Below are 20,322 nucleotides of genomic sequence, written 5' to 3' on the forward strand. Positions count from 1 at the left end.
TTACAGGGGCCCTAGCTGATACAAAGCCAGAAAGGCTGGGGTTCAAATCCCAGCTCTCCCACTTAACCCAATGCGTGACCTTGGACACACCAATTAACCTTTCTGAGCCTCTGTTTTGTCATCTACAAAATGAGCATGACGTCAGTGCTTACCACATAAAGCCGTGGTGAGGATTCGTAAGAGAATTCATGTAAATACACATAAAGGGCTTATCATGGTGCTAGGCCCAGAGTGGGCACTTCATGAACAGTGACCACTTTGATTCCTACCACCTGCACTTAACTTTTCAGACTGTCAGATGGGGAAAATGAGGGGGAAAATGAGAAGTCGTGGATCAGGGGCAGGCTCCAGGAGACCTTCTCAGTAGGAAGTTTGGGTGAAAGATGCGCAGGAGGGAGCAATATACACAAGCAACTCCAAAGATTCCAGCTTCCCACCTCACAGAGAGCTCCTGGATCAGCTTCTGGACTATGAGATGGAATGAGGGTATGTAGAAAGAAGGTGACCTGAACTACCCAGGCACTAGAGAGATGCCAGCACCCCTGGCCCCAACAGCTCGCACCCCTCCCTTCTTGGGGCTGGGCCCCAGCGCCTCGACTCTGCAGAGTCTGCAGACCACAGGGATGCCCTGGTTACTCCTGCCAGGTGCCCCTTGCTTCGCCTCCTCTCAGTTTCTAGCACAGAGCATGACAAACCTTGGGAACGTGCTGCTCTGAAGGCTCCTCCCAGCTGTCTGACTTCAAGACAAAAGACATACTGAGGGTGGGGAGGAGAAAAAACTAACATTCATTAAGCACGTGTTAGGAGCTGTGACACAGCAGTGAAAACAAAACAAAAATAGTCAAAATACTGGCCCCCCTGGAGGTTACATTTTAATGGGACAATGAGACACACAGCAAACATAACACATCAGTAAACTATTACCACGTTAGATGATGAGTACTAGGTGAAAAACACCCAGGAGGAGCGCTGGGGATACGATTTGAATAGAGTGGTCAGAGAAGAAGCCTCACTGAGAAGGTGACATCTGAGCAGAGGGGCAGTGAGGGAGGGAGAGAGCTGTCCCTAGGTACAGGGGAAGAGCAGCCGAGGCACAGCGAATGGCAGTGCAAAGACCTTCGGGTGGAAAGGCGCCTGGTGTTGAAAGGCAACAAGGAGACCAGGACAGCAGACAGTGTGAGACAGAGAAAGAAAGCAGGAGGTGAGGCCAGGGGAGGCCGGATTCTGGAAGTCCCAGCAAGAACCTTTTCTTTGCGCGACACGGGAAGTCACTGACAGGTTTTGAGCAGAGCGTGACAAGAAGTGACTAATGTCCCATCCCATACTTCATTCACTCTCTAGAACTGGAATTGTCTTGGCTGTGGCTCATTTGCAGATACAGAGGTGCAAGGTGTTAAGTGATTCACCCAAGGAAGCAGAGCTAATGTGTGGGGGGAGCTGGGACCCAAAGCCAGGTCTGTCTGACTCCGGGGGTTCTTTCCCTCCGATTCATGCTGCCCTTGGCCCTCATCATCCTTCCCCTACTGGAAGTGGACCTTAGTCAACCTTGGCTCTCTTCAACTCCCACCCACTGCAGCCAGTAGCCAAAAGGCCAAGGGACTCCAGCTTTATCCCCAGGTGGGGAGGTGGGCCAGAGGAGGAAAGAAAGACAGACAAGCCCCCTGCCCAGGGTCCTCTTACCTGTCAATTCTTTGTCTGCAAAGTCTCCTGGGACAGAGGGGGTGGGCACAGCCAGTCCATGGTTTTCCTGGGCATTCTGAATGAGGGCAGAGAGGGAATAGAGAAAGACAATTCTTAACTTGCTGCTCTGAGAGGTCATTTTACTGCTCAAAAATCAGTAGCATTGGGAAGGGTTCTATAGCTTTGTGAATATACTAAAATATAAAAGGGCTAATTTAAAAGGATGAATTTTAGGGTGCCTGGGTGGTTCAGTTGGTTGAGCGTCTGACTCTTGATTTCGGCTCAGGTCATGATTTCAGGGTGATGAGATAGAGCTCCAGGCTGGGCGTGGAGCCTGTTTCAGGTTCTCTTTCTCCCTGTCCCTCTGCCCCAGCTCTACCCCTCAAATAAATAAATAAACCCTTAAAAGAGTGGATTTAGTATACAGGTGAGTCTTGTGTGTTTCTGTTTAGACACTGTATTTTTAATTTAAAAAAATACTTTATTTACTTGAGAGAAAGAGAGAGAGAGAATAAGCAGGGGGAGCAGCAGAGGGAGAGGGAGAAACAGGCAACCTGCTGAGAAGGGAACCAATGTGGGGTCCGATCCCTGGACCCTGGGATCATGACCTAGGCCAAAGGCAGATGACCAAAAACAGAGCCACCCAGGCACCCCTAAAGACACCTTAATCGATAATATTCTTTACTCGATGACATTGAACCCATGGTCAATAGCACTATAACTCAAGCCTGAACAAAGCTTATCTAACATACATATTTTTTCCGTAAGGTTCATCAAAGCTTTTTGTACTTAGGGATGTTAGCACATGAGCACTATGCTTGAGGCCCATTTTAAACAGTGAAATCACCAACAAAAAGTGAATAAACACACACACAAAAAAACCCCATGGCACTAAAGTGCAATTTATATACAGTATAAGAGCTGAAGCACGAAGGCAAAGTGTCCTGTTTGATCTCAGCTGGGACCATGTGCATCAGGTAACGTAAAATTTTCACAGCTCTACACAGGTCCAAAGTGTCTGGAGTATTGCTTTGGATTCACAAATAAATATTTGCAAGTAGGCGAATTTGCAAATAACCAAATCCGCAAATAATGAGTCAACTGCCTATGAATTAGATCCCAATTAAAACAAAACAAATCTGCCTTGCTCCCCCATGTATGTCCACAAATTAAAAGCCAAATTCTTCAACCTGGACTCCTGTTCACTCTTGGTTTTCATTAGGTATTTCCAGAAAAATAAATAAATTAAAAGTAGTGACCTAGAATATTTATAGGACTGCAGATGCCCTTCTGATCTTAAGCCTAACAGTGCATAATATGTTTACACAGCTGTCCGTTTGTACTTACTATTTTGCATTCTATTTTTTTTCCAAATACACATTTCCATACATCAACAAAATCCACACACCTGTGTTTTGAAGTGATGTGGAGCATTTTTTTTTAATTTTTTATTCATTTATGATAGTCACAGAGAGAGAGCGAGAGAGAGAGGCAGAGAGAGAAGCAGGCTCCATGCACCGGGAGCCTGATGTGGGATTCGATCCCGATTTCTCCAGGATCGCGCCCTGGGCCAAAGGCAGGCGCCAAACCGCTGCGCCACCCAGGGATCCCAATGTGGAGCATTTTATGGTAGCTTTCAAAGTCCTCGATACCCTGGCCTCATACTTCCCAGCCAGGTTTTATTTCCCACTCAAGCTGATAGACCCATCCCGCATCCTAGTCTGACCACTTCCCTTCCAACTATCAATTTCCACTATCCTTCCAACTCATACATGGAGTTCATGTTCATTTCTGAGGCTGGGTGTTGGTCAGGCTGTGCCCCTCTTCCCGCCCTCTATTTTTAGCAATAATATCCCTTGCTCTATTGGCTGGCTTTGGAACCAGACTACTTGGATTTGAATTCCAGATCTGCCACCTACTGTGCCAGTTGCCTAAGCTCTCTGTGTCTCTGCCTGTGAGGTGGTGATAAAAATAGAATTTACCTCTTCTAGGGCAGTCGTGAGGCTAAATGACACAATACACAAAAAGTACTTCACTCCTGGCATGTAGTGAAAGCCAGTTAAGTGTGAGCTCAATAAACGTTATTACTAGGAGCCCTCTCTGACTTGATGCTCTTCAGAGTAGCCCACAGCCAAGCTCCTCAAAGGAAGATATTTATTTGCTCTCTCGATATTCCCCTAGTTCCTCCAATGAGATGTGGTTGACCTTGGAGCCCAGGGACTATGTCCTATGCGGAACCCCCACTCAAGCTGATAGACCCATCCTGCTAGACACACAGTAAGCTATATTGTTATTGTTACTCACTGATGGGCTGATGGTGCTAACTCACTTTCTGGGCTTAATGGCCTAATGGCTTCATATATAAGTTGGGGGATTCAAGACAGGTGTTTTGAAAATATCCATGAGACTCTGGGTTACCAAGGGCAAACTCTGAATTACTCTTTGGCCAGTTGGGGCAACAAACCACTCATCTTCATGTTCTCAAAGAATTCTGAAGCTGGAGTAGCCACGAGGCATCATTCTTCTCCTCTTAGTAATGTTTCCCTGCCCCTACCTGATTCACATGGCCAACACACACTTGTTCTTCATGTCTCTCAAACCCAGAGATCTGGATGGGGGGAGGGCAGCCTATCTAAGGAGTGTCTCCCAAGACATTCTGAGATGCAACACACACTGATTGTCTAATAAACCTTCATCAAGTATATACCCTCTGATTTTGATGAGGTGGAGGCCAGACCTTTAGAATCCATGGTTGAGACTTCTGTTTCCTCTTTTGAACATAATTGGAAAATAAAAGGACATTGGGACTCAGCATAGAAAGTCTCCGATTCCATGCATGCTCTGAATTTTGCCACGAGTGTGATCTTCCTTGGATGAGCAGTGGTGGCGGTGTTGTTAAACCATCACTCACATACCTACAGTGTGCCAGCACTGAGAGCTTTACCTGTGTTGTCTCAGATCCCTTAACAGAGCCAGGGTGCAAACCTAGGCCTCCCAACTCACCTTTTCTACAAATCACCCGTTTTTCTTCACTTACAAAATGGGGCTAATATTTCCTACTTTGTAGGGCATTATGAGGATTAAACGAGATGATATTCCTAACCCAGGAAACCAGTGTTAGTTGAAGGGTTGTGTCTTCCAATCGTCTCTCCCGCAAAGGTGAAAAAATTGTGAATGATCAAAGCTAAGCTGCCTGGAATCCTAGAAGCACCTTCTGGATCACCTTAGATGCTTAGGTATAATTATGTGTGGAAGAAGGAGACGGACAGACTTTATGGGCCGGAGGTACAACTGCCCATCCCACCCTTTGATCTTCAAGAACTCTGCAAACACATTAGACTCTCAAGACCACAGATTGGAAGTCTGTCTCATGAGCGGCTCTGGAGCAACCGTGCAGGCAGAGGTCAAACTTTTCAGGTTCTCCTTCCAGACATGGGGGTCCCAGAACACTCCCACCATCTCGCTGCACTGCTTGAGGTGCTGTGGCTCTCCACTGTTCACCACCCTTGGCGCAGGTCCCAAAGTCTAGCCTCATCTCAGGAGCTCCCAGTACTGAAGTGAACTAACCTTGCATCCCCAAGTCCCAGCTGGCCCCTCCCCTGCCCACACAGCCCTAGCAGCTAGCTCACTTAGCTGTCCCTTCCACCGCTGTGCGTCCCGCCAAGGCAAATACAAATTCATTTTAACTTTCATCCTAGAAAAACAGACCCAGAAGATGAGAGCCCCTCACTTATCAGGGTAGACTCGAGGCTGGCTTGGATGGTGCCATGTTTTAGTGGGCAAATGCACAGATGTAGACAGCGTCCACCTCCATGAGTGCTGAATTCCCTGACCTGCCTTCTTTAGCCTCAAAGAACTGAGGAAAAGCCTCCTTCAGAAGGGGGCTTGCAGGTGGCCTCTAAATGCAATGTTTGATCCTCAAATGGATCCTGGGATGTGTGCCATGAAGAACATTAATGGGATAATTGGCAATATCAATATAAATGTGCATTAGGTAAAAGTATCGTATCAGTATTAAATTCCTGAATTCAGTAATTGTGCAGGAAATGTCTCTGTTCTTAGGTTACACACATAGAAGTATTTAGCAATAGAGGGATGTAGTGTCTCAGCTTACTCTTCAATGGTTCAGGAAGAAACAATGTGTCTGTATCAAGGATGGAGGAAGCAAATAAAGCAAATGTGATGAATGTGGGTGAAGGCTCTAGAGCATTCTTTGCACTAGTCCTGTAACTTTTCTGCACATTAGGATTGGTTGAAAGAAAAAATTACATGATGCCACTGAATTATACATTTTAAAATGGTTGCAATGGCAACTTTTATGTGTATTTTTTAAAAGACTTTATTTATTTATTTGACAGAGAGATAGAGCACAAGCAGGGGGAATGGCAGAGGGAGAAGGAGAAGCAGGCTCCCTGCTCAGCAGCGAGCCTGATGTGGGGGCTGGATACCAGGATTCTGGGTTCATACCTGAGCCAAAGGCAGACACCCAGCTGACTGAGAGTCACCCAGGCACCCCTATGCTATGTGTATCTTAAAATTAAAAAAAAAAAAGTTAAAATGTAAGATAAAGACCATCCAAAAAGAAGGTGCTTCCCACGTCGGGCTCCCTGCATGCAGCCTGCTTCTCTCTCTGCCTGTGTCTCTACCTGTGTCTCTGCCTCTCTCTGTATCTCTCATGAATAAATAAACAAAATCTTTAAAAAAAAAAAAAAGTGCTGAGAGAGCCTCAGAGCTTCTCCACTCCCGGGACATCAGCACCTCACACCATCCTTCTCCCCCACCGCCCCCATCTCCAGTACTCCCAGTCTCGGCTGTCATAATGGAAGTTGCTGATTTCCTAGCACTTACTCTGTGCCAGGTGCTCTTCCAGTGTTTTCTACCTCTTAACTCATTTGCTTTCCACAACAATCTGATGAGATAGATGCTCCTCCCTTTTTATAGCGACCTCCCTTTTACGGAAAAGGAAACTGAGGCACAGAGAGGCTAGGTGGCTTGCCCAAAGACCCACAATTAGTTATATACCCCCCTATCGTTCTGGGCATACAGTCATCACCCAGCTTGTCACCGGATTCTGCTCATCCCTTCTTCAGTCCTTCCTTACCCAGACAAACTACTGTCATTGTCTCCAGATACTTCTCTGGCCTCTGCCTCACTCTATTCTTTAAACCAGATGCCAGCATGTTCTTTCTGAAATGCATCTCAACACAGGTCACTTCCTGCTCAGAAAGCTTCCACTGGTCCAGAAGATGAAATTCAAGCACCTTCACACGGCATTCGAGAACTTTCATAAGCTGTCCCCTCTGCAGCTCCTGCCATCTTCTCCCAGCCTCTCCGCAAACCCTGGGCTCTCATCAGCGGTTCTCATCTTTTTCCCACTCCAGTGTACGTGGGGACCTGACTCCCTCCCGAGCCAGTGGGCTCCTTGCCGCAGGGATCCTCAGGAAGCCAGAGACACCACCCTCTCCAGAGCCTTCACCACCCTCTGAAGAGGTTCTGTGGGTGGGTGAATAGCTTGAGAAAGCCCCTAGGTCATTTGGCCACACCTCCCTCGCCCCACATGTTGAGAACCACTGCAGCTGCTTGGGATTCATTCCCGTATCTTCTCGGGTCTCCACAGCCTTGCTCTTGCTCTGACTCTGCCTGAGATGCTCTTCTTTGCCAGGAAAACCCCTAGTTATCCTTTAAACCCCAGAATAAATGTCCCTTACCCATGAAGCCCTCCTTGGCAACTCCAGCCAGAGTTAATTTCTCTACCCTGTGTGCTCATCACCCTGTGTGCGTTATGACCAGAGCTGACATTTCTCAGGTGCCTACTCGGTGCTGGGCGCCATCGTGAGTGCTTGACGTGTAGCAACCCAGTAAGTCATAGTGACCCTAAGAGGAAGGTTGTTTGTATTTTTTAGATGAGGACTCTGAGGCACAGAGAGTGAGGAACATTGCTCACAGTCGCACAGCTAGTAAGTGGCCGGGTCAGAATTGGAAGGTCAGAGCCAATTTTGCCACCACAATAGTGCCCCCATGCTGCACGGAACCTATCATAGGTGAGTGGAGTCTGCTGCCCAGCCCAGCCTCCTTGTGGGTCGGATGACAGCTAATTCTTTGTTTATGCTTGGCACAGAATGGACAACGCAACTAGTGTGTTAAGTGAATGAGCTCTTGGCTGAGTGACTGAGAGGAAGAAAGAACACAGGAGAGCTGGAAAGCCTGTGTTCTGGAGCCACCCTACCACCAATGAACTGGGAGCACAGTCACTTCTCCCTCTTGGCCTCCCTGCCTCTTCTGCAACCGCTGGCTAAGGATCACTTTAACCATGGTGCCCTGTGAGGCCAGGCCCTCCAGGTGTCCTGCCAGTGACCCCGCTCACCCTATGCCTTGTGGGGTGGCCTGGGCACTCCGCGGCCAGGCCTCCATGACGGAGGTAGGACAGACATTCCAGATGGTTGTCTGTCTCCTGGGAGGGGAAGAGGCAGGTGGGGAAGAGGAGTTGCCGAAACTGCTTTTCCAGGGGCCACGGGGTGAGGCCAAGCGGGCAGGGCTGGGCTTCAGGTCACTGCTAACCTCAGACAAGGGGCTTTGACGGGGGCAGTCAGTCAAGGAGCTGGCCATGTGCCATCCTGGGCACGCTGGTGCTGAGAAAATGACAGAGCCTGTGCCCCTGGTGCGCTGCTGACAGCAGCTGGCATGCGCCTCCAACAGACTCGGGGGACAGGGGGGTGTGGCCCTTTGAGGCAGGCAGCCCACCTTGACAGAGGCCCACATTGACCTGTGCGTGGAGAAACCAACCGAGAGAGAGGGACGCCTGGGTGGCTCAGCGGTTGAACGCCTGCCTTCGGCTCAGGGTGTGACCCTGGAGACCCAGGATCGAGTCTGCATCAGGCTCCCTTCAGGGAGCCTGCTTCTCCTTCTGCCTGTGTCTCTGCCTCTCTCTCTCTGTGTCTCTCACGAATAAATAAATAAAATCTTAAAAAAGAAAGAAACCAACCGAGAACAAGCGAGTGAGCCTCTGAGCACCCCGCCCCGGCCCGCCGTGCCCCTCCCTGCTGCAGAGCTTTCCCCGCGGGTGCCTGGGGCAGAGTCCAGCCCTGGCGCTGCCAGGTGGGGCACTCCACCTGAAACTGGGCCTCAGCCCCAACCTGTCCCAACACCCGGACAACGCCTAGAAGCTAAGATCATTGATCACCTCACTCTGTTCACACAGGGTGCAAGCCAGCTCCCTGGCTCAGCCAAGCAGCTTTTTACAAACCATCACAGCCTAGTATATTGGAAAATTGTCCAGAAATGATTAGTTGCTAGGGAGGACGGGAGTGGAGGCAATTCCAAGAATATTTATATTTATTTTCTTCCTTATATGTGTCTCTAGTTTGCAGTTCTTAACAATGAACTCCTGTTTCCTTCATAATTAAAAAACCCCAATATAATAGTTATTAAAAAAAAAAAAAAACATGAACTTGGGGGACCTGGCTGTCTCAGCTGATAGAACACGCAACTCTTGATCTTAAGGACATGGGTTCAAGCCCCACATCGGGCCTAATTAAACAAAACAAGACAAAACAAAAATATAACATGAACTTTGGAGTCAGACAAACCAAGCTGGGCAGTCTTAATTTAACTCCACCGTCTCAAAGGAATCAAAGACTGTATCTGACACGAGGTCGGTGCTCAATAAGTGTGCGCCTCTCTTGCTTTCTGAGGCTGTTTTCTCATTTGTAAAATGAGGATGATCCCGTTTCCCTTAAGTTAGGAGAAGTTACCACATGCCTAAAGAGATCCTGCAGAGTTAGCTAGCACTCGAGAAAGGTCATTTCCCCTGGGGCTCTCCTTCCTCGGGTCTTAACACAGCTCAGTGGCCCAAGAACTTGGAGACTTGGTTCCGTGGCACAGCCTCCAGCTTGTTGTGTCTGGCTGAATCTGAAGAGACAGATGCTTCCCTGTGGTCAGGGTCATGTCACATAAAATCCCTGCCCTTTGACTGTAAACATTCCAGAGTTAAGAAAGAGGAAAGATAGAAAATACCTACTATTTGAGGGTAGGTTATCTTCCCCCGTAAAGTTTTAGGGGATCAGAGACCCACCAAAGGCTCAGCGGAACATAACTCATTTCTACCAATGGCTCCAGCTTACCTTATTGGCCTCCTCATGCCTGGGATACATACATCCTCATATCTGGGATTCCTCAAAATCCAGCCAAGCCCCAAGGGTGGGTCACCAGGGGCTGGGCCAATGGGCAACACATGGTTGACCTTGGGCGTAGGCCAAGTCTGAGTCTTAGCCACATATTGTGGAATGCAAGCCTCCTCATCAGATTGCTCCTGGAGCTTGGCTGGGGCACCTCAGAATGGGGTGTGGAGATGCAGGAGGAAAATGACCCTGAGTCAGACTTAGAGTTGGCCATGATTGGGGGAAACCACTGTAGGCTGCAGGAGCAGGGAGGGTGGAACCCTAGAGTGACAGTCACAAGGAAACTCCTCCAAAGTGCCAAGCTGGGTGAAGCCCAGCTAGGTGTTGCTTGGCTTTGAAGAGTGTGAAGGTAGGGGGTGCTGGCCAGGGGCAGAAGGGCAATTGTGCATTCTCCACAGAGCAGCTTCTCTGAAATGGGGAGCTAGTGAGCATTTTATAAAAGAACTTCAGGGATCCCTGGGTGGCACAGCGGTTTAGCGCCTGCCTTTGGCCCAGGGCATGATCCTGGAGACCCAGGATCGAATCCCACGTTGGGCTCCCGGTGCATGGAGCCTGCTTCTCCCTCTGCCTATGTCTCTGCCTCTCTCTCTCTCTCTCTCTCTCTCTCTCTCTCTGTGTGACTATCATAAATAAATTTTAAAAAAATAAAATAAAAATTAAAAAAAGAACTTCATTTCTTCCTCCACCTTGGCCTCTACCTTGTCACAGCTCCAACTCCCTCCGGGGGGTCAGAGAAGAATCTCTACTAACAAGGCCATCTTCCTCTGAACCTACGTGCTGTCTCAAACTGCTCTTGGACGCAGGGCCCTTCCCCTGGCTCTGTGCTAGGAAGGCCCTGCTTTGGTTCCCTACATAGTGAAGAGTCTATGGGATCAAGGGGACATTCCCTTGGAGCTCATACCACTCCCTTTTTTACCTTGCTCTGGGCCCCAAGACCCTTAGAATCCCCCACTTAAATGACCCTGAGCCCACTTTTAGAACTTTCCCAGTTAAATCTCCTGAGTTCAGCCCAAGTTAGGGGTATGCATATCCCTGAGCCCAGAGTATGGCCAACGGGGTGCTGTCTGCGGATAGGATAAAGCTGTAGAGGTTGAGAGTGAGGCCCTTGATCACTGTGAGGGTAGGAGCCAGGTGGGTAGAGGAGGCAGTGGGCTACCATGGGGATGGGAGGCTCCATGTGCTCCATGTGCACTTCATCTTGTTACAGGCCCCTGACACCCACCCCCACAAACACACAGTGCTCCCTCACCCCACAACCCTTCCAGCTAATGTCAGCTACACAAATCAGGCAGGCATAATGGCTGCCCTGCTTGGCTCATCTCAAGAAGCTCAAACACAACCCCAAAGGGCAGCGTGGACCTTGAGTTCAGAGCTGAGTTGAAAGCGGGTGGAGCAGAAACCAGAAATCCCACTGACTTGGAGCTTCAGGCACAGAGGAATAGAGGGAGGGATCCAGAACAGATGGAGTTTCCTGCCCCCAGCCCAGCCTTACACCTCCCCAGGCACAGCCAGGCCTGCCTGACTCATTGGGTGGGGTGACCCAGGGAGCTCTCATCGCCTGGGGCTCCCCTAGGGACCTGTCCAGCCAGTTTCCCTATATTTGCCACATTGGCATTTAATTTTTAATTCCTTAAATGCGTCACCCTGGGGACGGTTTGATTCAGACCAGAGGATGGTAAGAAAGAGCCTCAGAGAGAAGTAAGCACAAGCTTCCCACTACTGGCTGTCCTATCAGCTAAGCTCTAGAAAACGTGTGCAAGCTCTGGCTCGAGCTCTGGGCCTGGCCTCCCCTTGGGGGTAGCAGTAAGTGGAGAGAAAGGACCCTTCCTCCACTCAGCCCAGGCCCACGGTGGTATGGACAAGGACCGGTTTGGGAGGAAACCTGGGCTCTGGTCCCGCCTCTGCCTCTGTTGAGCTGTGTAACCTGGGCCCTCCCCTCCCTGGGCCTCGGTTTTCTCATCCTCATGAGTGCCAAGGTCCTCACCTATTCTGAAGTTTGGTGATTCCCATCCAGGTCCTCTGAGCTCTCGGAACAGGAAGTAGGGTGGCTGGAACACTGCCCTTTACGGCAGTGGAAACAGAGCTCAAGCAGTGATCCGTGTGTTGTGAGGGGCCTGGCTTCTGTGGGAGGGGGGGCTCCTGCTTCTCCATTATGAGTTACTTAACACAGAAAGTCACAGCTGGGGAGACCCCGAAGGACCATCTGGTGTAACCCCATTGATGGGTGAGGAGCCAGGGGCCCGGGGAGAGGTAGGGCTTGGCCCTCAGCCACTGCAGCGGCAGAGCCCAGACTGGTTCCAGCTACTCGAGGATCAGTTGGGTCCCATCCCAGTCACTGAGGGATCCAGGGGTACTTTCCAACACTGGCCTTTGGCTGCTGGCTGCCTGAGAAAGTATTTCTTAGTTCTCTGCCCTCCTACTGCAAATAGAGTGAGGAAGCTCCAGGAAGCAGTCAGAAGCATCTGCCCTCGCCCTTCCCTTTCCCAAGAGCATCCTCTTGCTCTCCCTTCTTGCCCCCCGTCCCTTTGCAGGGCAAGTGCTGACAGGAAGGGTGTGTTCAGGTGGTGGCCAGGTGCACGCAGAGCTCGAGGAAGAGCATGGGCCTTGCCGGGCCTATCACCTGGTTTCTCAGACACGGCTGTCTTGTGCCGCCCCTGCCCCAGGGAAGCCTGGCCTAGGAGGTACCCTCTGCGTATGGGAAGGGCCAGGGAGGGGCGAAGCCTGCCTGGCTAGGACAATGTCAGGCAGGGCTTGGGCACTGACCCAGCTCCCCACCCACCTTAACTTGGTTGGGCTGTGGGGGCGGGTGTGTGTGTATCTATGTGTGAACCCACACCCACATGGAGCTGTGTCCTCCTGCTTCTCATTCTCCCAGCCTCCTGCCGCTGCTGGAAGAAAGCAAAGGACCTGGCCCAGAGCCTAAGGGAGAGGAGTCAGATTACCCTCAGCCTAGGAGCAGGTGATAAAGTAGACTCTTGTGAGCTGAATCAGGAGCACAGGGATGTCCCCAGGATGCAAGCCATCAGGCCAAGTGTTCCTAATCTAAAGGTGCATCATAAATGGGCTGCCAGGGGCCTGAAAGGGGCCTCTGCTGAAATTGTAAGCAACATTGCATAGATGTGGCCCACAGCCTCATCAAAGTATCAAAAGGGTCTATAACCCCAAAGAGGCAAGAGACCCTGGTGTCCAGAGGCCCCAGCTGCTGGACAGGGGTTCAGAGGGGCAGACAAGAGAGATGCAGGTGATTCTGCAGGTAGGCACTGGGAGGGAAGAAAAGAGCTTCTAGGTTGTGGGTAGAGGGGAGAATAGGATGGCCTGAATAGAACTAGGACCCTGGAGTCTGGCTGTGGGGCTCCAAATCCCCACTCTGCCACTTTCGAGCTGTGCGACCGTAAGCAAGTTACTTTCCCATTCTGTGCTCCAATTTCTCCATCTGGAAAATGGGAAGTACTAACAGCACCTTTCTGATAATGTGACTCTGTCGACTCTGTTCACACATCGGAGGCACTTGGAATGGTGGCCGACACACAGTAAGTGCTCCATATGCATTAGCCAGGGTCCCATGGCCCGGCCACTGGATGGGACCTTACAAGCTGCAAGGTGGTTTGCCAGGGAAAAGCCCCCATCTCCTGACTGGCTTGGAGGCTTGCCTGGAGGACTGGCCCCCAGAAGGCTGTCTTGGATCTCCAGGCCTGACCAGCCGGCCAAGCCCACTCCAGTGTCTTCTCCCCACTCTCCCCCAAACCCCACCACCAGCCTTCGGTATGGGTCTGCTGCTGCCCAGGATCTGCCCTGGAGGGACCAAACAAGAAGAGGGGAGGGCAGAAAGGCTGGGACAAGCCAAGCCCTAATCACTGAAGAGACCCAAGTGGGAAGGTGGTCTAGTCAGAATAAACTCAGCTGCATTGTATTAACCCTTTAACGGCTAGAATCATTCAAAGGGCAACAGCCATTTATTTCAATATTTTGACAACCAGAACAGGTGATAGGTGGGTCAGCTCTGGGCTCATACCACTGTAATTCTGAGTATGTGTCTCGGGGGTAGGTGAGGGGAGGGAATCTAATTCACCTTTACCAATAGAAAATTTCAAAATGATTTTATCTGCATTTATGGGGGCAATGACCCCTGTAACACTTATGCATCTCTGGATGTTAAGGGCTGACTCATTTGCTTTATTCCTTTTTGTTGGTGGTGTCGTACTTTCTATATTTATCTATCATGTTCACAAGTTGCTTTTATTTATTAATTTTTTGAGAGAGAGAGTGCAAGGGAGAAGGGGAGGGGCAGAGGGAAAGGGAAAGAGAGAGAGAATCTTAAGCAGATTCCACACCCAGCACAGACCTCAAGGAGGGCCTCGATCCCACAACCCTGAGATCATGACCTACGCCAAAATCAAGAGTCAGACGCTTAATCAACTGAGCCACCACAAGTTGCTTTTATAAGCAGAAAATAAATTAACGTTGTATTCCCAGAAGACAGGGGGTTCAGCCCTCCACATGGGGCTTTGGGGATGCAGCAAGGAGAATATAAGACTTAGTCTCTCCCATCTAGAATCTCAGGGTCTGGTTAGTGAGATTGGACAAACCAAAAAAATGTTTAAAAATCAGGTGTTGGAGAGGGAGGTGGTTATGCTCAGCAGGGCTAGCCATCGTCAGTCTAGGTGACACGAATCCTCAAGGACACCAGTGATAATATTATCCCAACCAGGGATCAGGCCTGCCAGATAGGAGTGAACCTAGAAATTAGACTCTAGACATGGCCTGTCCAGTACAGTAGAAGCCACCAGCCACAGTGAAATGTCCCTCATCAGAAGAGGGATGTATAGTTGTATGACACATCAGATTTCAAAGACTCCGTAGGAAAAAAAGAATATAAAACATCTCAGTAGTACTTTTTAACATCAATTTAATGTTGAAATGATGATCTTTTGAATATTTTGGATTAAGCAAAATATATCATTAAAATGAATCTTGTCTATTTCTTTTTACTTTCAGTGTAGCTACCAGGAAATCTGAAATGACAATGACAATGAGGCTTGCATTGTAGTTCTATTGGACAGGGCTGGTCTACACTGTCCCAGCAAAGCCAGGAACTCGTAGCACGGTCAACAGAACCAGTCAGAGAGCAGTTCTTTTGAGTCTGTCTCCCTTGCCAAAAAGCAAAAGCTCAACCATGCCTCCAGAGGGGAGTTTTTGGTTTCCTTTAGTTTCAGACCCACAAAGAATTCTGTCCCGAATGCCCTTCTCCCAGGGGTCATTGCTGTTTGTCCTTCAAGACAGCTCAGATGTTACCTCTTCCAGGAAGCCCTCCTGACTCACCCCCGTGGCTGGATTGGCTGCCTGTGCTCTGAGCTATGTTCCGACAGTCTGCTGACTTGCTCCTGTCCTTCCTTGAGAGCCTCAGTGCTGGCTCGGCCGTCTCTGAATGCCTGCACCCAATGCAAGGCCTGGCACGGAAGGCAGCGATCAGTGCTCGCAGAACACAGATACGAATCCTGCTGAGCTAGAGGTACCCATCGCTGTGTGGCCTCTGCACTCAAGTTCCCCATAAGCTCTCCTTGGGCTTCAGTGCGGAGGACCTGACACCCCTAATCTCAGCCTTCCTGCCAGGAGTCTCAGCCACGCCTCCTCCCAGGAGGCACCCTGGGTTGGCACCAGGAAGGAAGGGAATGAACAGAGGGTGAGGCCGATGTCCGCTGGGGCAGGGGCACGTTCTCTGCGGCGGCTAAGGTGGCCCACCCAGAGCGGCCCTGCAGGCCCCAGCGCAGAACCGTACTCACCAGTGGAAGGAAGGTCAGGAGGGGCCGGACTCTGGGCCGAGCTTTCAGTGTGGCTGTTCCTGACTCACTCACGGAGTCAAACCGATTGTCTCCAGCATAGATCCCACCTGGAGGAGACAAGTGCGGGAGCCCATGAGTCCATCGCCCTGTGGTTCCCAGGGAGGAGCCAGGGCCTGCGGCTGGCCTGTCTGACTCAGCTCAGTGCCTCTTACACAAGATCCTGTCAACGGGGTGGCTGCGAGTGGGGCCCACTGCCGCAGGGACCCCAGGGGGCTGGTCCTCGGGGCCTCTCCCAGCTCTCCCAGGGGCATGTTCCTCCTCGTCCCTCTATACAGCTCCTGAGTCTACACTTCTACAAGCCGCCCCTCCTTTTGGGGGCCCTGGGAGTGTGGCCAGTGTCCCAGCTAAGGCTTATCTCACAGGGCGAGGGAGGCATACAGGGTGGCTTTTCTCTCCAGTGTTTGACTTGCTAATCTGGAACAAGCAGAGCAGATGAGGTCACCTGCTGCCCCAGTGGCCCAGCACCCACCTTCTGAACGCTTCTAACTCAAGATTTCCTGAGTCCCGCAAACCATCAATGGTTGTGAGCATGGATCCATTCGTTGCACCCTTGAGGGCAGAGCAAGAAGAGCGAGACGGTAGGGTCTCTGTGACCTAGTACAAGTCCCAACTCGGCTAACTACCAATAGTATTGTTTAAGCTCTCTGGGCCTCAGTTTTCCTATCTGTACAATGGGAGCGATGTTAGTGCCATCCTCATAGGACTGTTATGAGGAGTTAGTGTGGTCTACACGTGGTAAGTGCTCAACAGAAGCGGTCCCTTCCCCTATAGGAAGGTGATACAAAGAGCTTTTTCTTCCTCTAGTTACTGAGTCTGTGTTCTGGGCTGTTTCCACAGCAGTGGAGAGAGCATGAGAAGCTATTCACATTTTCTCAACCAATCTTCCTCATGACCCTTAATGCTCATCGATAAGGATTTCACAGCCTGTCTCAGGCTCACACTGTCACCTCCTAGAAGCAGGGGTCACTGTGGGCCTCCTATTACAGTCACAAGCAAGAAGGGTTTTCACTCATTTAACAGGGCATGAGGGACTTTTTCTTCCTCTATAGCCAAAGGGGAAAGAGAAGAAAGGTCAAAATTCCAATTATCCAGAATCCTCTAACTGGAATATTGAACAAATCATGACTACTTTTCTCTTGGCACATGAGTTCAGGAGCAAACTGCAAGAAAGCTAAAAGGTTTATTCAAGAGAGACTGGGCTTATCAGGGAAGTCCTGAGATCAGAATACATTCACCCCAAATTCCCATGCCTGCCACCACAGCCCTCTCTCTGCGTGAACATCTGGGTTTTGAATGTGATATAAAGGCTCTCAGGAACACCAACTGGATGCAGAGCCCTTTGTGTGCTGCCCCACCAGGGAGAGAGTGGCTGGAACATTGAAGATTCTCCACCTCCCAAAAGGGACCAAAATGATGAGTTCTCTGTGTGTGCCTCAGTTCCCAGTAACTCCGGTTGCCAGCAGTGCCTTGCCCAGCTCACTCCAGGAAGACATGGTTGCCCAGTCCCTACCAGGCTCTGTCCCTGAGGCCAGAGATCAAGATGCCAGGGGGCAGGTGGGGGAGGAGACAGGAAGCACAAGAGTACACAGATTTGGCTCAAGCAGAAACCACAAAACTAGAGTTCATGGGAAAACCAAACAGCTACTGCTAAGCCCACCTGATTCTCTCTGGCTTCTAAAAGTTTGAGTGTTGGCACCAGGATCTCCTTGGGATGTTCCCTAGTAGTGCTGTGTGGACACCAAAGTCCTAAATCCGACGTGCAGGATATGGCTGCTGGGTCCTTAACAGGACTGGGAGGTAAGGTGGGATTAACACAGAGATAGCAAGAGAGGCATGCTCCCAGGCTGACCTTTTCTCTAAGCATTTCATCTCTGCACTAGTGTTGGGGTCTACGCAGCCTCCTTTCTACATCTGGATTGTCAGGGTATTGATGGCTGGTATTACTGTGTGCCTCGGAGCTTTAGAAGGGAGCAACCTGGCAAGGGAATCACTGGAATAGTAGTAATAATATAATAGTAGGTAAAACTTATTGAGCAATTTTAATGGGCCAGGCACTGTTCTAAGCATCTTACACATTATTAATTCACTTAATTTTCGAAAGCAGTTCCATGCAATTGGTATAGTCATCATCCCCATTTTACAGATGAGGAAACTGGAGCACAGAGGTCTAATAACATGCCCAAAGCCTCAGGTGAAGCCGGGGTTTCTGCTCCAGGACTGATTTCTGAACCACTACATGCACTGCTTCCAGAGTAGAGAATCCTAATCGTGCCACGAACGGGATGTGGATGGGAGGATGGGGTGTGATGGGCAGGGGGCCGTTTGAGGGTAAGAGTCTTGGCTGTAAGCCCTGGAGCAGCTCTGGGGAGGGATAGGAGGTGAAGCTTGCCCCTGGCTGGGGCAGAGCCAAATCTGACCACCACGCAGGCACAAATGCTCCTAGCACCTCACAGATTCCATGGTTCTAACTACCTGGTAGATTCCATGACTCAACCCTGGCTGGGAGGCACTGTTGTGTTGGTTTGTGGTTGTTGTCAGCAGGGGAACCCTTTCTAAAAATACAGTGGAACCGATCAGAGGCGAGTGGCTGTGCTTGAGGCAGGGGAGGAAGGCCCAGGTGGCTCCATCCCCACTAGGGCACTTCTTGGAAATCCAGTTCAATCCCCCAGTTCTAAGACGTGAGCCTGGGGTCAGGGGTCAGGGCAGGAAGTGTGGTGACAGAGTTGGAGTGGTGTGATGTGAAAAAGAGATTCCCCCCACCACTGCTGGCTTTGAAGTTGGGAGGGGCCATGAGCCAAGGAGCGCTGGTGGCCTCTAGAAGCTGGAAAGGCTGAGAAAACCGATTTCCTCTACAACCTCCAAGAAAGAACCGAATCTTGCAGACACTTTAATGTTACCCCCATGGGATCAGATGTCAGACGTCTGACTGACAGAACTTGATAATAAATGTCTGTTGCTTTGAGAAAACACCCAAACAAAAGAGAGGTGTGGCTAGAATCTTCCAGACTTTCTCTGGGCCCCTTGTACCTGGGCTCAGTTCCTGACTGGTAAAGGCATACCAGCAGGTGAGACCGGAGGGGCCACCACCATGAGCTAGGTCCTCCATGGGTTCAAGGTCAGGGCTGGGCTTTCTAAGCTTCAAGAGCGAGGTCCAAAGGAAACAGAAAGACAATAGAGTCCAACTATGGGGCTTTTCCTATGGAAGTAAATGAACCTGGCTCCAATCACATGATCTGGGATGCTAGAATGGGCCTTCCTGAGAAGCAGCCCTCTCCTCAATTGACGAGGTAAAGGACGGCCAGGCCACCTCTTGACAAAGAGGAGGTGGGACAACTCACCTTCTGAGGACACATTGAACCTGCTCAATAAGAAAAGATGCCATCCTGTGTCTTGTCTACCCCCAAACCTGGAAATTCCCTCTGTGTCTGTCTTTTTACTCAGTCTCTTGCCCACTGGAAGAGTCCTTGGAGATCTCAGAGGTCTCGAGCTTGCCACACAGCCCAGAGGGACACCCGAGGAACATTCCAGCAGGATCCAGAAAGAAGGAACATGGAGAGAGCCACCATAGACTCAGAAGCTTCCAGAGAAAGAAGGTATCTTCAGGAAACCCCTAGAGCAATTCCAGCAGCTAGGAAGCCTTGGGAGATCCTAGGAGCAGGGTCTGAGCAGAGCCCAAGCCCCAGGTGGACCACAGCCCTGTCAAGATACAAACAAGCCTCCCTGCCTGGCAAACTCATCTAAAAGGAACCCAGTGGTAAAGGAGGTGGAAATTCGGATCTGCCTGCATATACCCAAACCTGATCATTAAAACAACCCCAGCTTGCCCCCAAATGAAATCCTCTTTCTGACAGGCCTGTGTGCAGGATTCCTTTGCATTTGGGTACACTTCTCTCACATAAATTGGCAGGAAACAAAGGCAGCTTTTCATTTACACTTCCTCAAGGGTCTGAGTTCACATCAGTATCACCTAATTTCTGGAAACCTGGTTCAAAAAGAACTCTTGGTGGCCACACCTGTTTCAGCAGGAAGGCTTCCCCTCAGACATCAGCTGAGGATGGCAGCTCCCCTCCTCTACAGCCTCACTTAGGAGAACATCACCCTGCCGTTGGCTTGAGGGGTATCTGTGTTGAGGCTGGGGCTGCGCGGGTCCTGAGGAGGTCAAAGCAAGGCAAGGAGACAGCCAGGAGGCCACAGCTCCCAGCTCCTCAGCTGGGAGGGGAGGTAGGATGGGGCAGGGCCCAGCTGAATGTGGTTCAAGCCCCTGCCCCATCCCTTCATTAACTGTAGGGCCTTGGGCATGTCACTAGGTCTCTCGGAGGTTGCTCCTCATCTTTGTAACTGTGAACGATGATCCCCACTGGGTGGGCTGGGGGGTGGGGGGCTAAGTGAGAGATACGGTGTACAGCAGGTAAGCACAGTGCCTAGCAGGTAATTTCTGCTCAATGATTGAGTGGGCTGCTTATCATCATCACCACCATTCTCATCCTTGTGTCCCTCTGCTCCACCTTAGCTTGCCCAGCAAGGGTTTGGCTCTGAGCTTGAATCACAGTAAATTAAGAGTAAGTAGCTATAGCCGTGGGTGAGAGCCACGGGGAAGTGGGTGGGCCCTTTGGTCTGCTGTCGGG

At 50.4% G+C, this 20,322-nt stretch overlaps 1 protein-coding gene and 1 long non-coding RNA gene across 2 annotated transcripts in view; one reads left to right on the top strand and one right to left on the bottom strand.

The window, feature by feature from the left end:
* C12H6orf132 (chromosome 12 C6orf132 homolog) overlaps positions 1 to 20,322 on the bottom strand; it is a 33,011-nt gene that overhangs the window by 6,088 nt on the left and 6,601 nt on the right. The window contains exons 2-3 of the mRNA XM_038554056.1: positions 15,638 to 15,744; positions 1,681 to 1,756 (exon numbers count right to left, since the gene is read on the bottom strand). Of these exons, the coding sequence (XP_038409984.1) occupies positions 1,681 to 1,756; positions 15,638 to 15,744 (183 nt within the window). The remainder of the gene's footprint in view (positions 1 to 1,680; positions 1,757 to 15,637; positions 15,745 to 20,322) is intronic.
* On the top strand, positions 220 to 19,612 carry LOC119874163. The gene is made up of 3 exons (XR_005367704.1): positions 220 to 486; positions 3,862 to 3,957; positions 19,139 to 19,612. It is a non-coding gene; the product is annotated as an uncharacterized LOC119874163 (long non-coding RNA).

This window comes from Canis lupus, chromosome 12 (genome assembly GCF_011100685.1).
Source record: "Canis lupus familiaris isolate Mischka breed German Shepherd chromosome 12, alternate assembly UU_Cfam_GSD_1.0, whole genome shotgun sequence".
Lineage (NCBI taxonomy): Eukaryota > Metazoa > Chordata > Mammalia > Carnivora > Canidae > Canis > Canis lupus.